General features: G+C 43.3%; 1 protein-coding gene across 5 annotated transcripts in view; it reads right to left on the bottom strand.

Annotated features, from left to right (window-relative positions):
- Positions 1-5,233: 5,233 nt before the first annotated feature.
- The window catches only part of LOC147023483 (uncharacterized), a 134,211-nt gene continuing 124,653 nt past the window's right edge, over positions 5,234-14,791 (bottom strand). For all 5 annotated transcript variants that reach the window (XM_085888928.1, XM_085888926.1, XM_085888927.1 and 2 more), the window contains 2 exons: positions 12,308-12,580; positions 5,234-9,535 (listed from right to left, as the gene is read on the bottom strand). In XM_085888928.1, coding sequence (XP_085745054.1) covers positions 6,470-9,535; positions 12,308-12,580 — 3,339 coding nt within the window. In that variant the 3' untranslated portion in view covers positions 5,234-6,469. The remainder of the gene's footprint in view (positions 9,536-12,307; positions 12,581-14,791) is intronic.

Genomic DNA, 14,791 nt, shown 5'->3' with positions numbered 1-14,791 from the left:
AACACCACAAACATGCTCCTCCTTTCCTCTCATCACACCTCCCCCTCTTCCCAACCGCTCAAATCTTGTACCTCCCCCTGCCCACTCCCTTCTTCACCATACCACCACCAAGTCTCATCTTTCCCCTCTCCCATCACCCTCCTGTTCCTTGGCCATGAGTGCTCTTATTGTCTCCTGTCCCTCTTAAAGCTTCCCTCTCACCCCTCCCTATCAAAGCAACCTTCACACTTTCCTCCTCCAAGCTTCCCTCTCACCTTTCTCAAAAACTCCCCCCTCACCCTTCTCCCTCAGCTCTCCCCACTCAGCCTTCACCCTCCAATCACCCCCTCTCTCCCACTTCTCAAAGTTGCCCCCCCACACATCTACAAAGCTGCCTCCTTCCTCTGCCCTCTCTCCTCCACCTCCTCCAATCCTCAACTGCCTTCTGCCCCCTCTTTTATTACTCCCCATTGCACCTCAACCCAGCACCACCGAGCCTTTTCTCTTTCTCATTCGGCCCTCTCCCCTCACTCTTCTGCAATCCTCCACACTCTTACAACTCTACTTACCTTCCCCCTCCTCCTTCATCCTACCCTCCCCTGCACCCAAAGCCTCTTCCCCTCCCTCTTCATTAAGTGTGGACCGAAATAATGGGCATTAATATGGAGTTGGTCCCCCCATTGCTGCTATAACAGCCTCCACTCTTCTGCGAAGGCTTTCCACTCGATGTTGGAACATTGCTGCAGGAATTTGCTTCCATGCAGCCACAAGAGCATTAGTGAGGTCGGGCACTGATGTTGGGCGATTAGGTCTGGCTCGCAGTCTGTGTTCCAATTCATCCCATAGGTGTTCGATGGGGTTGAGGTCAGGGCTCTGTGTAAGCCAGTCCAGTTCTTCCACACCTATCCAGACAAACCATTTCTGTGTGGACCTCGTTTTGTGCACATGGGCATTGTCATGATGAAACAGGAAAAGGCCTTTCCCAAACTGTTGCCGCAAAGATGGAAGCACAGAATCGTCTCGACTCTAGAATGTCATTGTATGCTGTTGCGTTAAGATTTCCTTTCACGAGAACTAAGGGGCCGAGCCCGAACCATGAAAACAGCCCCAGACCATTATTCCTCCTCCACCAAACTTTACAGTTGGCACTATGCATTCGGGCAGGGAGCGTTCTCCTGGCATCCGCCAAACCCAGATTCGTCCGTTGAACTGCCAGATGGTGAAGTGCGATTAATCACTCTTGAGAATGCGTTTCGACTGCTCCAGAGTTCAATGGCTGTGAGTTTTACACCACTCCAGCCGATGCTTGGCATTGCACATGGTGATCTTAGGCTTGTGTGCGGCTGCTCGGCCATGGAAACCCATTTCATGAAGCTCTCGACGGACAGTGCTTGTGCTGATGTTGCTTCCAGAATCAGTTTGGAACTCGGTAGTGAGTGTGGCAACTGACAGACTACAGCACTCGGCGGTGCCATTCTGTGAGCTTATGTGGTCTACCACTTCACGGCTGAGCTGTTGTTGCTCCTCGACATTTCCACGTCACAATATCAGCACTTACAGTTGACCAGGGAAGCTCAAGCAGGGCAGAAATTTGACGAACTGAACTGTTAGAAAGGTGGCATCCTATGACAGTGCCACGTTGAAAGTCACTGAGCTCTTCAGTATGGCCCATTCTACTGCCAATGTTTGTCATGGAGATTACATGGTTGTGTACTTTATTTTATACATCTTTTAGCAATGGGTGTGACTGAAATAGCCAAATCCACTGATTAGAAGGGGTGTCCGCATACTTTTGGCCATGTCGTGTCGATTCTCTGAATTGAAGATCAACATATTTTGTGTATTTATGCACCCATCCCCGAACGAACCGCCTTCCCAAAAAAACAAACCAAAATATTTCCCAATATGTTGCGATTGTTGACGTCCTGTCTGTGATGCACCTCTTTGCCCAAGCCCTTCCCACTCGACCTATGTCACCATCCCCAGCCATTGAATGGATGTTAGGTTTGATTGGCTTGTGGTGTGGGCAGTGTTAATGCTGTGGAGGGTGTGTGTTCTCATAGATTGGGTGATTGGAGTAATTGAGTCATCGGTAACACCTTGACCAAATTCAAAATCCCAGCTCTAATTTACAGGGGGCACTGCATCGGAGGCACCGCAGCACTCCTAAAAGAATTGATGTAAGCCCGCATGTGCAAACAATGATGACTGTCTGTGCAAATGACTTCCTGGGTCCATTGTCTCAATGTCTTACTTCCAAGATTTTAAGTCTGCTGTCCATCACCACCTCGTGGTCACTCCCATTTCTACGACTGAGCTTTTCTCCACCTGTCTGACCCTGTTCCCACCCTTTCTCCTGCAATTCCTCCACTTGTGCTGTGGTGCATTTCTTTGTCGTTGTGCCGCTGTTTTCTCTTTGCCCCATTTTGTCTGTCGATCCATCTCATCCAGTTTTTCTTTCACAAGCCTCATGATGTGTATAAAAAGCTAATAATATTGTGAATGAAATGTTTTTAAAATATACCATTCATATCAACAACTGTATAGATATAAATTGTTAGTGTTGGTAAAGGAATTGGGGCTGGGAGCTCAGGGATGTTTAAAGAAACAAATAAATAAATTTTCCCAGTTAATATTGTTACAGTTGTGGAAATTCGCATAACACCATAAAGGGTCCTCAGGTGAGATATATCGGTAAGTTCATGTGTAGTTAGCCCAAACCCGTTGTATAGAGGGAATATGTGTGATTCATCCAGGCTGCGACGCTTTGAGTTAGCTATTTTTCTTTCTCTATTGTTATTTTGGACCATTAAGCCACCAACAACTCAACCGCCACCTTTGCCTCTTTACCTCCACAACTCCATCCCGCAAACATCGCTTCACCGCCATTCCCAAACAACGCCAACCAACCACCAAACCACCACAGCAAACCCCCCACCACCTTCGCCTTTCTCCTTCCACAACCATCGACCCCACACCACCAGTCAACACCAAACGTCGTGCTGTCCAGGGCCCGTTCGGTAATTGATGCCGAACGCGTCGAGCAGCGGGTACGAATGCGTTCCTCTCAGGGAGAAATTCGGATCAGGAAGGCTTCACGCCCCTTTTTCTCCATCCAATGGGCGAGCGTCGGGCGGTATGACCCCGCCTCCAAGCGCGATGAATGTGGATTCTTCATGGGAGAGAATTCGGATCAAAAGAGGCTCACACTCCTTTTTACCACGCCAATGGCTGAACAGAGGGTGGCGTGGCCCCACCTCCAATTGCATTTTGATCCTGAAATCTGCATACAGGCTCCTCCTCTGGCCTATAAAGACGCGAGCACAAGGCGACTCGCACAGTTTCAGTTCGGGTCGAGTTGAGTTTTTCAGTTCGGGTCAAGTGGAGTTTTTCAGTTCGGGTCGAGTGCAGCAGTTTCAGTTCGGGTCGAGTTGAGTTTTTCAGTTCGGGTCGAGTAAAGTTTCAGTTCGGGTCGAGTTGAGTTTTTTAGTTCGGGTCGAGTTCTGTTCAGTGCGGGTCGAGTACAGTTCAGTTCGGGTCGAGTGAAGACGACGGTTGAGTTCGGGTTGAGTGAAGACGCAGTTCGGGCTGGTCGAGTGAAGACAGAGGTCATCATCGAGGTTGTCGTGTGGGGGTCGCTTGTCTCGTCGTTGGTGCTGTCTCGTCGCGGGATTCGAGCCAGCCAGCCATTCCCCTCGCTCGACCCTGAGCATCGACAATTCTCCTCTCCCCCATCCGCGCTGAGATAGTGCCGGTGGCCCCTTTACTTCCCCACCCTAACAGTGGTGCTGACCCAACTGTGCTGGCGCAGAGCACGCCGGAGAGGGCTCACCGACCATGCCAGGGGCACGGAGTCGGGGTGCAGCTGCGCGGACATTGCGGCTTGCCCGTCATCGCGTCACGACGACACGGATAAGACCTTCTCAGTCTCGTGGACCTGGCTGCTCCTCCAGGATCCACGTACATTTGGTCCACGGACCTGTCTCTGCCTCCTTGCCTGTGAGGGTGGCTTTCGTTTCCTTTGCTTTTGAGTGAATGCTCTGGCGCCGTCCGACAATTATAATTGTTTAAGTGTTGTAAATAATTATATTCGGTTGTAGCTCTGCATTGTTTTTGATTTTGTTGCATTTTGTCTTGACTGTTATACATGCATTACTGTATGGCTGTGAATACGTGCTTGTCTGTGTGTGTGTAATAAAGTGCTTGCTTGTTGAACTGTTTTCCCGTTTCGTTGAGTCTTTTTCTCTTATTTGAAAGCTCCATCTTGCATCACGTAAGGGATTTATAGTGGGTTTAAAACACCCGGTAAATAATCTGAACCGTCGAGGTCGACGATAATTCCACTCGGTTATCCCTGCAGCACGGAACGAGCCGCTTAAGCGGTTCGTGTCCGGAGTCGACCTGCGGTGTGGTACAACTCCTCGGTACGCTACTCGCGCGGGTACTTAGGTATATCGACATTCGGCGATTCACCCTATTTCGCGCGGGTCGAATGCGGACTGAGTTGTGGTGAGGTTAAACCCCCACCCGTGGCTAGCTCCTTGGCGGTAGTTCCAAGAGGCTCACGACTGAATTGTCCGTTCCGGTGGGCGACATGTCGTGATTTGAGTTACATGGCCGATCGCACGCCGGCGGGCGCGAATTCGCAACAATATAAACAGATTTGGAGGCCAATAACTATATCCGCAAACTGGAAGGATAAGTCAGATACGTCTGTTAAGAGCAGATTACAAAGTTACTCGAAATAAATTTTAAAAAATGCAACACCACACACCAAAGGACCCCCCCCCCACCAAAAAAAAATGCAAATACAAATTATTTATGACATTTATTATTGGACTGCAATAGACATTGTCTAAATCAATGAATTCAAAAGTAAAATCTGAACATACCCTGAAGATAAGTTCAATTTTAAAAGGTATCGTATAAAGCTATCAGTTTGTATCGAAAGCAAAAAACTGCAAGGCCATATACAAAGCTATGAAGACTTCAGTTGTTTCAACTGATTATGAAAATAACGACCAATGACTGCATCGTTGACCCAAGAAGGAAGCCAGACATAACAATCACCACTAGTTTACACTTCCAGTTTGTGTCGTGGTTCTACTGAACAAAGCTTGTCCAATTTCAACTTCCAACATCACCAACCTCGCTTTAGGTATCATCATACAACCAAAGGAATCATGTTCTTAAGAGATATTATGGATACACCACTAAATGAGCAAGTTGCAAAAAAACGGATCTCATGTCATGGTACAGTTCAGTCGAAGTTTATTACATCAAAATAAGTAAAACTTGATAACGCATGCTTTTACATAATGCACTTGTTTGTTTGTTTGTTTGTTTGTATAAAAAAGGCTGCATCAACAACAATGTTACACTATACAGTTTATGCACAATCTACACAGAAGTTTATGTAACACTAGTAGAAAAAAAAATAAAGATGATCGTCCAAAAAAAATCCGCACATAAAAACAAGCAGCACATTTAGAACCATTGGTTATTTGCAAGATTAAAAAATTGTTTTTTTTAATCTACAACACATTAGGTCATTAAATACAAAAAAAAATACATGCTGATGAAAAACAAAATAACGAGTTCGAGAAAATATGAAAACTTTACAACAAGCATTATGTTCGGGGAGTGATACAACAGTAGTACGAACCCCGTAAGACTACCCCTTGAATGAAAGCCAATCAATAGTGGTGAATGAGGATTGGAGGAGGTAAACCAACATGGGCAGGGGTGTACTCTGACCGCAAGTCACATCAACTAATCAATGGAATAACAAAAAATTAAAAACCCGAACAAATAAGTATTGATACAGCACAAAGTATAAAACAAAATAAATGTCACAGAAATTATACCAATGCATGATCAATACAACTTATTTTCCAAAAAAAGTGGCCAATGGCAATACATGATCAACAAGGTGAACAATACATTCACCACAACTGGTTGTGTGGCGTGCCATGCATTTTATTTATGTGTACCAGCTTTTTTTATTATTATTATTACATTTGCCAAGGCCGAAGCATCTCGACAATGCCCAACAAACTGGTGCAAACCGTAGAGCACTGACTCTACATCACCAGATGGAAGTTTAATCTCATGATTCGGTTTCAAAAAAATAAAATAACGTAAGTTAACTTCTCCATCAAGCTTTCAAATACAAAGTAAAAGGTTAGAACCCAGCATAACTGCTCCAAGTATCCTTAGGTAAATCGTACAAAGTTTATTACGAGAAAGCAAAATTTGACCCCAACAGTACAACTGACTGAAGGCAGGTTAACTAGTTTTCATTCTCTCCACATGAAGCATCACAAGAGACAATTTACAATCAATCTCCAAACTGTAGCCTGAGGTTCATCGGATGCCAAAACAGCAGAGATGTATTGCCAATGAGTATTCTTCAAATTACATTTGCTTACATCAAACAGTGGAGGACTGTGTGAAAACAACATGTGACTGTCAAGCCTGAGCCATCATTTTAAAATTTCATATCTCCGTCCGAAGCATCAATTATCACTTGATGTACTGAGCTGCTGGGCTCGTTTTTAAAAACAAGGCAGTGTTTGACCACAGACAGTGCATGCTCATCAAAACCCAACAGAACTTTAGACTGCAGCTTTTTCATGGCCTTCTGACAAGCATAACGGTTGAACGCAAATTTTCGAGCGACATCGTTGACTTTCAGATCCAAGTGGTTTGCTATCTTTACCAGTTCTTTCTTGCTAGGATATGGCTGCTGATTCATATATTTTTCTAAGTAAAGCTTATTCCTTATGCAGCGTGAATTTTTCAACAAGAGTCGTTTCATTTCAAGCTTGGACATCTTTTCACTTTTTACCGGTCTAGAAACCACATCACCCTGTACCACCGTAGGCTTTTCAGAAGTGTTTTTCATTTCAGTAGAAACAGTCACCATTGACGAGGATCCTGCAGGAGACATACTTGCTATGGGTAATTGCTTTATCAATATTGATTTGCACCGTTCATGATGCCAGTCTAGGCTGAATTGATTGAGAGGGTAACCTAAAAGGTTCTTACAGCGAATGCAAGAGTAACGCACTTGCTTATGAACGTCGTCATAATTTTGTACCACGCCATGGGAAAATGCCAAGTGTTTCGCCAGTTGTTCACGAATGTCTTGGCGTGGTCCACTGACTATCTTTGGGCAGAAGAAGCAATTGGCACGCGCGAGTCTCTGAGCCATCGATTCAGCAACCTTTGTGCCACGCTGCACGGCATCAACATACACTTCATTCTCTGCAGATAGGTCTTCACGGTCCTTGAATAAAACGTTTGGCTCTAATGTCTTGCTTCTAAAAGGCTGTCTGAGATACTTATCAGCCTTCAGAATTTTCTCAATCTCCTGCTCTGTTACTGTTAATCCCCCTTCAGTTGATTTCAACTTTAATCTCTTAATCATCACTACAGGAAAGAAACCGCTTTTGTCATTACCCAACTGTTTTCTCTTCTTCTGGTGTAGCATTTCTGCTACTGTCCTTTTATATTTAAAATATTCATTTGTCGTCCACTTGTTGACTTTATCTTTCCATAAAGGAGAGCCCTTCTGAGAGTTCTGATCAGACACAGACAATGCATGACTTCTTTCTAAACCACGTGACTGCTGTGGAATCTGCTGTGCTGCTGTTGGCGTCGGAAAGTTGGTCCTGTACAATGGGTTCAAAGCATTACCTACCCGAGTAATGTTATACATCACCGAGTTTGGCTGAGTGGTTGTTTTGGAAGTGGCTGTGCTGACTGGAGTCATCATGAATTGTGAAGGATAGCAGAACGTAGATCCTTCTTGCCTGGGCAGGGAGAACATTTGGTGGTTTGATGGAAGTAACAAAGGAGAACGTGGCTGATTGCTGCCAAAGGACATATGACCAGGAACAGAGTTTTGGGCCAAGACTGGCACAGTTTGGTGCATAGGAATGGAGTAGGGATATACATTGCGTGGAAGTGGAAAAGGACTTGTTGACTGTGGATTTTCTTTAACCTGTACACGAGGACCATTTCGTGGTTTCACCTTCATTGATGCGCCATGTGAAACTGTTGGTGTTGTTGGTTGGTGTGATAGATTCAAACCAATGGTGGCAAAGGGTGCAGAGGGATGACTTTGCCGTTGGAGTGGGTGAGATGACTGCAAAAGCCGTAGGAAAGGTTGCTGTGCATGTTGTAGCTGTTGTGGCAGTAGCTGTGCTGGTTGCATGTTAGAAGACCCATCCTTTCCAACCATGAGAGTCAAAAGTGGCATTGTTGGCTTGGAAGTATTGGATGAGTTTACAGGAGCAGAAGGCAAGTCCGTATAATAGGAAAAGCATGACGGAGAATTAATCAGATGCTCTGTAAGTGCAGCATGAGTTGAAAAATTCAGTCGGCAAACATGGCAGCACAACAAGCTCGAGATCAAATTGGATAATGGTACAGTACCAGGTTGACTTTGAAGTGTGGATAAGGGTGTGGTTGTGGATAATGGAGGTATGGGCATGCAGGAAGTGGTGCCTTGCAATGAAACAGAGGAGGTTACTGCACTTACAGGCCAAGTTGGAATGGGAGATGTTGTGGCAGAAGAGATGGTTTTTGAAGAAACATCTGGGATCCTTTCCATAATATGTGGTCCAGATGTTTTTGGCACAGAAGTGGAACTTGAAAGGTTTGAAGGAAAACAGGAAGGAAAAGTGGTTGTTGAGAAGGCACCAGCATTTGAAATGAGACCCTGAGGGAGGGCAGGTGAAGAAATCAATTGAGGAGATGCTAAGGATGGCAGGGGACTTGGTCTGGAAACCACCTTGGTGTTGATGGGTTTTTTAGGACATGAGATCCGATGTCTTGGAATGTCTGCTTTCTGGATGAATGTTTGGCAACACACACAGAAGCCAACATTTGGTTGAAGTACCACACAGCTGGCAGGTCCAGAAATCACTGAAGTTTGATCTGAAGGAACGCATGTTACCTCACTTGTACTAAATATTGGCCGTGTGGCAATTGTAGATTCTGGGTTTGAAAGGAGTGGAGGGGGTTGCAAAGGAGAAGAAGGCCTTGTGCTCTGGTTTGTGGCTACAACAAATCCAGGTGGAAGAAAGTGTGGAGGTGCCATTCTAAGAGGTGGTGGTGGAGGCAAGCCCTGGATCCCACGGAGTACAGTGGTGTGCATCATCAGTCTGTGCTCCATTAATAAGTGCTGCTGAGCCAACTCTTGGTTGAAGCCTCTCTTCCCACAGAGCAGACAGCAAAATTCCTCTCCCAACCGGACCAGTATTGCTGGAGGTCCAGTAGTCTTTGGAGCGAGAAGGATGCGTTTCATATTGGTGGCATGGGCAGCAGCCTGGGATGCAGCACGTGAAGACACTGCAGCAAGAAGGTCCTTGTCGCTGACGACAGCCACCATGGCAATGGAGTCCACAGAGTAGGCACCCCGATGTGCACGAGGCACGTGGCACCAGATTTTGTTGTACACGGTGCTCAAGCATTTACATAAGCGGCAGGAATAGGCCACTTGGCGCAGTGTCAGCATCATCTCATTAAAAACTTCCCTCGGGAGTCCCTGCAAGGTAAAATTACAAAAGAAAAAGTTTAAACTATCTCAAAGAATCAAAACGTAAGGATAAAACTTTGTTATGAACCACTTAATTGCATGTTCAAATTTTTAACCCATGATCCTATTTTATAGATAGGAGACATTTTCTAAAATCTGGTGCTATGGATTTTTCAAAGCCATTAGCTGGCATGAAAAGGTGGTTGAAAAAACTAAAACAAAGAAAAGCTGTACATATAGACAACAACCAGTTTGGCTTATGCCAGGAAGATCAACAGAAAATATATTTATTTTGAGGCAATGCCAAGAGAAGTATTAGGTTTAAAAAAGGAAACTTTTTTTTTGACCTCGAGAAACAATATGTTTGAATACCAACAGCAGTTATTGAATGGTGTCCCAGAAGGCAACTCGTGTCTGAAGAAATGGTAAAACTAGACATGGGGATGCATTATTTTAAAGACCTATGGTAAAGCCAAACTTAGGAGGCACTGAAATTTTTGAAGACAAGGTAAGATCACACACCAGGGATCAGTTTTAAGTCCTCTCTTATTTGTGAAACGAGTGATGGAAGAATTGATGAAGAATGAAAGGTTACCATTCCAATGTGAGTTATTGTATGCTGATGACTTTGTATTGAATGCTGAAAGTGAAAAAGAAGCAAAAGAGACATTTCAGAAATGGAAAAGTGCAATATAGGGAAAGGGTTACGCATAAACCTTAATAAAATGAAGGTTATGATGAGTGGCGAAGAAGGAGAAATGAAAGAAAGTGGACAATGAGCAATATGTTTCCTAACAGGAATAACAAGAAAGATGTCATGCAAAGCATAATACTTGCATAATCCAAATAAACAATATGCTTCCAGGTTTTGAATGCTGAACCAATTCAGTAATCCGATATGCAAATTCTGTTCAACTGAGCAGAGTACACATCCTCCAGGTGGGTGGAGATTGTACAATACTTGCTGAAAAAGTATAGTCTGTGTATTGCAAGAACATTCTATAGTGGTGTGTGTGGTGTGTGTCTAACAGGTCAAAGGGGTGTCAAGGGTCTATAAGGGGTCTAAAGGTCTAAGAGTTCTAAAGGAGTCTAAATATCAAAAGGGTATTTTCCAATGGTAGTTTGGGCCTAAGGGGGTCTAACAGGTCTAAGGAGTCTAAAGTGTCTAAAAAGTCCAAGGATCAAGGGGTCTGAGGGATCTAAATAGGGTCTTAAAAGGTGTAAAAGACTCTTCAGTGGTCTTAACGAATCTAAAGGGACTAAAGTTGCAAACAGTCTAAGGGGGTCTAAATAATTTTAAAAGGGCAAAATGGTCCAAAAGGTTTTAAATGGTTTAAAGGAGCGAAAATGTCTAAGGGGTCTAAAGGGTATATTCCAACAGTAGTTACATGTCAAAAGGGTCGAAGGGTTCTAAAGTGTTTAAGGAGTCTGAAGTGTCTAATGGTGGTCAAATGGGTCTAAAAGGTCTCAGGGTCAAGAGGTCTAAGGTGTGTAAAGGTCTTCAGGAGTCTAAGGGGTCTAAAATGTCTAAAAGGAATCCAAAGGATCAATGGGTCTAACTAAATGGTCAAAGCGGTTCAAAGGGTGTGAAAGTCTAAAGGGTCTTAAAGATCGAAAAGGTATAAATGTGTACACATCGAAAAGGTACGTTCCAATAGTCCATAATTAATAAACGAAGTCAAGGTCCAATAATACGCAACTAATAGATGTACTCACGGTCCAACTCACGTTCAAACAGTACATAATTAATAGACACTCAAGTGGATCTACCAAGGCTTCACCTCAATGAGGATTCACTGTCCACCTGTATTTTTCAGTTTTATACACCATATACATAGAGATATCAAGTGAATCCGATAAAAATTGAGGATTTATTTGATCTTGACCTTTTGACCTCAAACCAATAGGCATCTAGCTTGTCACTACCTCAAACAGGCAGTTAAGTTTTGTGAAGATTGGAGTTAAAAAAAATGCGACATGTAGGTAGACAAACAGATATTGACAGATAGACAAACAAACAGACAGACTACTAAATGAGACCAATCAATATACTTACGAATCTTCGATTTTGCAAGTAATAAATAGGCTTCCCGCCTTTCGGCTTGCAAGAATAAAATACTCCTGAGCTTAGAATTTAATGTATAAAAAGGTCAAACATTTGTTACCTTGGAGATATGATAGAAGCATCAAGAGGAGAAGAATTAGCCTTAAGAGTTTAGATCAAGAATAAAGTAAGCTGAGAATAAGTGGAGACAACTAGGTGGTGTCAGGAAGTACAGAAACATTCCATTATCTGGAAAAGTTAGAGGTTATAAAGCCTGCATCAGACTGGTATGAATGTATGGGAGTAAAATGTGGGCAATGCGGATTGAAGATGTAAAAAAATAATGGAAAAAAAAGAGATGAGAATGATACGATGGATGAATGCATCATTTCAGAAAGGATTCCAAGATCAGAAATCAGGAAGGGATTAAAAAATCATTACTAATGAAGAGTAACTGAAGCAGAGAAGACTTTGTTTGTATTGTCATGTGCAATGAAGGTCAGAAGATGAAGCTGTAAATAAAGCAATAACGTTTGTGGTAGATAGAAGAAAGCCGAGAGGACATCAGTAAAAGACCTGGATTGAAAACGTCAAGAAAGATATGGAATGTTTGGGTTTGTATGAAACTGGCTCGATTGATAAATCCGTATGGAGGAATGCCATCTTCGACCAAACCCCTGAAAAAAAAAATAGAGAAATGCAACCTACTGGACTAAATTGTGTAATGCCAGCCCAACCTGATATGTGCTCTGATCATCCATTGGTTCAAATTGAGAGCAGCCTTGCTCTGTGTTCTTCCCAAGCTGCAGGAAGATAGGTCGGTGGGCAGTGAGAACATGTTTCTCCATTTCGATGCGTGGGGCTCGGAACCGGCAGTGCAGACATGGGAATAGGATGCACTCTGGTATGTGTGACCAGTGGAATGCACGGACGTGTCGGTCAAAACGAAGGAGGTTCTTTGTGGTGAACTTGCATCGCTGGCAGGCTGACTCTTTCGGGTCCAATGGAACCTATATAAAGCACCAAGAAAGTCCATTATATTTCTCAACAATAATATTTTATGAAATCTATTTTTCATCATTCAATCAAAAGAGATAAATCAGTTAAATAAATTGAAACAAACACAGAGCAAGTCAAATCCTCACAAGTCAAACAATGCTCGACTGAGGGATTTGGTTTCATGGAATTCAACTCACATTCAATAGAATGTGATTTGACTGGATTAATCTAAAAACATCATTCAACTTGCACTCCGTTGAACAGAATTCCAATTAGCTTCAGCTCAAACATTTGGTTGCAAAGTACAACCATCCATGGAACTGAATTGTTTGATTTGCCAGTATGTGAGGAGTTCAAACGGTTCACGGGATGACATACAATAGTCCAAGAAAGGCCAATGTTGTTATTTTTAAATATACAAGTACAGTGTAGTGGAGTACTTTCATTTAAAATTTCCTGGGACAACTAAAACAGTTTCGCTTATCAGAAATTCAACTTATCTGAAATATATGGAGCTCATATTTTGGGGGAAACCAAAGCACTTCAAGTTACTCAGAATTTTGAATAATGTAGGTATGAACTAGTGTGGAAGTTGTTTTTCTCTTAAACTCTGAACAGCTCTCTCTCGGGAGCATTAATTGTTGTAACAGGTCTGATAAATAAAGGCATTCTGCCCATGAGACAATATTAATTAAACCCATGTAATATGCTATAATTGAGAAGATTCCATTGGAAATATTCATCTTCCTTGTTACTTTTGTGTTCTATAAAATATATCACTGCTTTCAGTGATAATGATGATTGACCATGTTGACGAGAACTATTTGGTTACCTGGAAACATAACATGAGTTCCAGATACAACATGATGAAACAAACTTTTATATATTCTGGTTTTAACTTGTACTTAAAAAAACAAATATATAGGTAGTAAAGAAGGGGGGGGGGGGTTCTGAGATAAGCCATTCTCCCAGTCAAGCTCACTAGCGATCGCTCATCTGCTTCATGTCTTATCTCAAAACCCCCCTCTCTATACTACTTGGGAGGGGGGGGGAGGGGATGGTCTTTCCATTATTCACCTATATATACTCAAACAGCAAACCAACGAATATTTGTTTATGTTGTCATTTCTGGCATAAATTTCTGGCAACATAAACAAACATTCATATGGTTAATGTTGCCATGTGAATATTTGTTCATGTTGCAACGAATAAACCATTTCTTGGTTTAAATATCTTTATTGAGCTGAGATGAAATGACAAACCTCTCTTTAATGCTCTTGTCTAAGCCCCTCCTGAGCCACGCCCACTTTTAATTCACTCCCTCTCAAAGCCACGTCCACATTTTACTCAGGCATTCGTGGGAGAAAGACTCTTCCCATGGTTTCAACCCTTCCTAGAGTCGATATAGACACATATATATATATATATATATAATCTTCTTCTTCTTTCGGCTGCTCCCGTTCGGGGTCGCCACAGCGGATCATCCGTATGATCTGCATAGTGATTTGGCACATGTTTTACGCCGGATGCCCTTCCTGACGCAACCCTGGTCGCCTCTTATGACACAGGGATATGGTACACCATTTTTAACCGGGGTATACACCGGCCCAGTACACTGGTACTCACTTCGCCGACCTCGGAAGGATGACAGGCTGAGTCAACCCCCTAGTGTATTAATTCAGTGGCCCAAACGGGGCTTGAACTCAGGACCTTTTGGATCCCAAGCCGCTGCCCTAACCACTGCGCCAACACCAGGTATATATATATATATATATATATATATATATATATATATATATATATATATATATATATATATATATATATATATATATATATATATATATATATATATATATATATATATAGTTACGAATTCGCGCCCGCCGGCGTGCGAACTGCCGCTTTCCACTAATAGTAGCACCTCGCCCACCGGACGGACAATTCAGTCGTGACCTTCCGGAGCAACGCCGGAACCCTGTTACGGGTGGGTCTTCAACCCCACCACGGCCTAGCCAATTTTCTACCCGCGCAGGATAGGGTCAATTGCCGAATCTCGATATACCTAAGTACCCGCGCGAAGAGCCGACCGGACAGCTGTACCTCGACGCAGGTCGGCTTGGGACACGAACCGCTTAAGCGGTCCGTTCCGTTCTGCAGTGATAACCGAGCGGGTATTATCGCCGACCTCACCAAATCCGATTCTATTTAACGGGTGTTTG

Source organism: Eptatretus burgeri, chromosome 7, assembly GCF_056783735.1.
Source record: "Eptatretus burgeri isolate ZD-2024b chromosome 7, Ebu_testis_v1, whole genome shotgun sequence".
In the NCBI taxonomy this organism is placed as follows: Eukaryota; Metazoa; Chordata; class Myxini; order Myxiniformes; family Myxinidae; genus Eptatretus; species Eptatretus burgeri.
The sequence above is the reverse complement of the archived record's forward strand: the minus strand, read 5'-3'. Positions and strand labels throughout refer to the sequence as shown.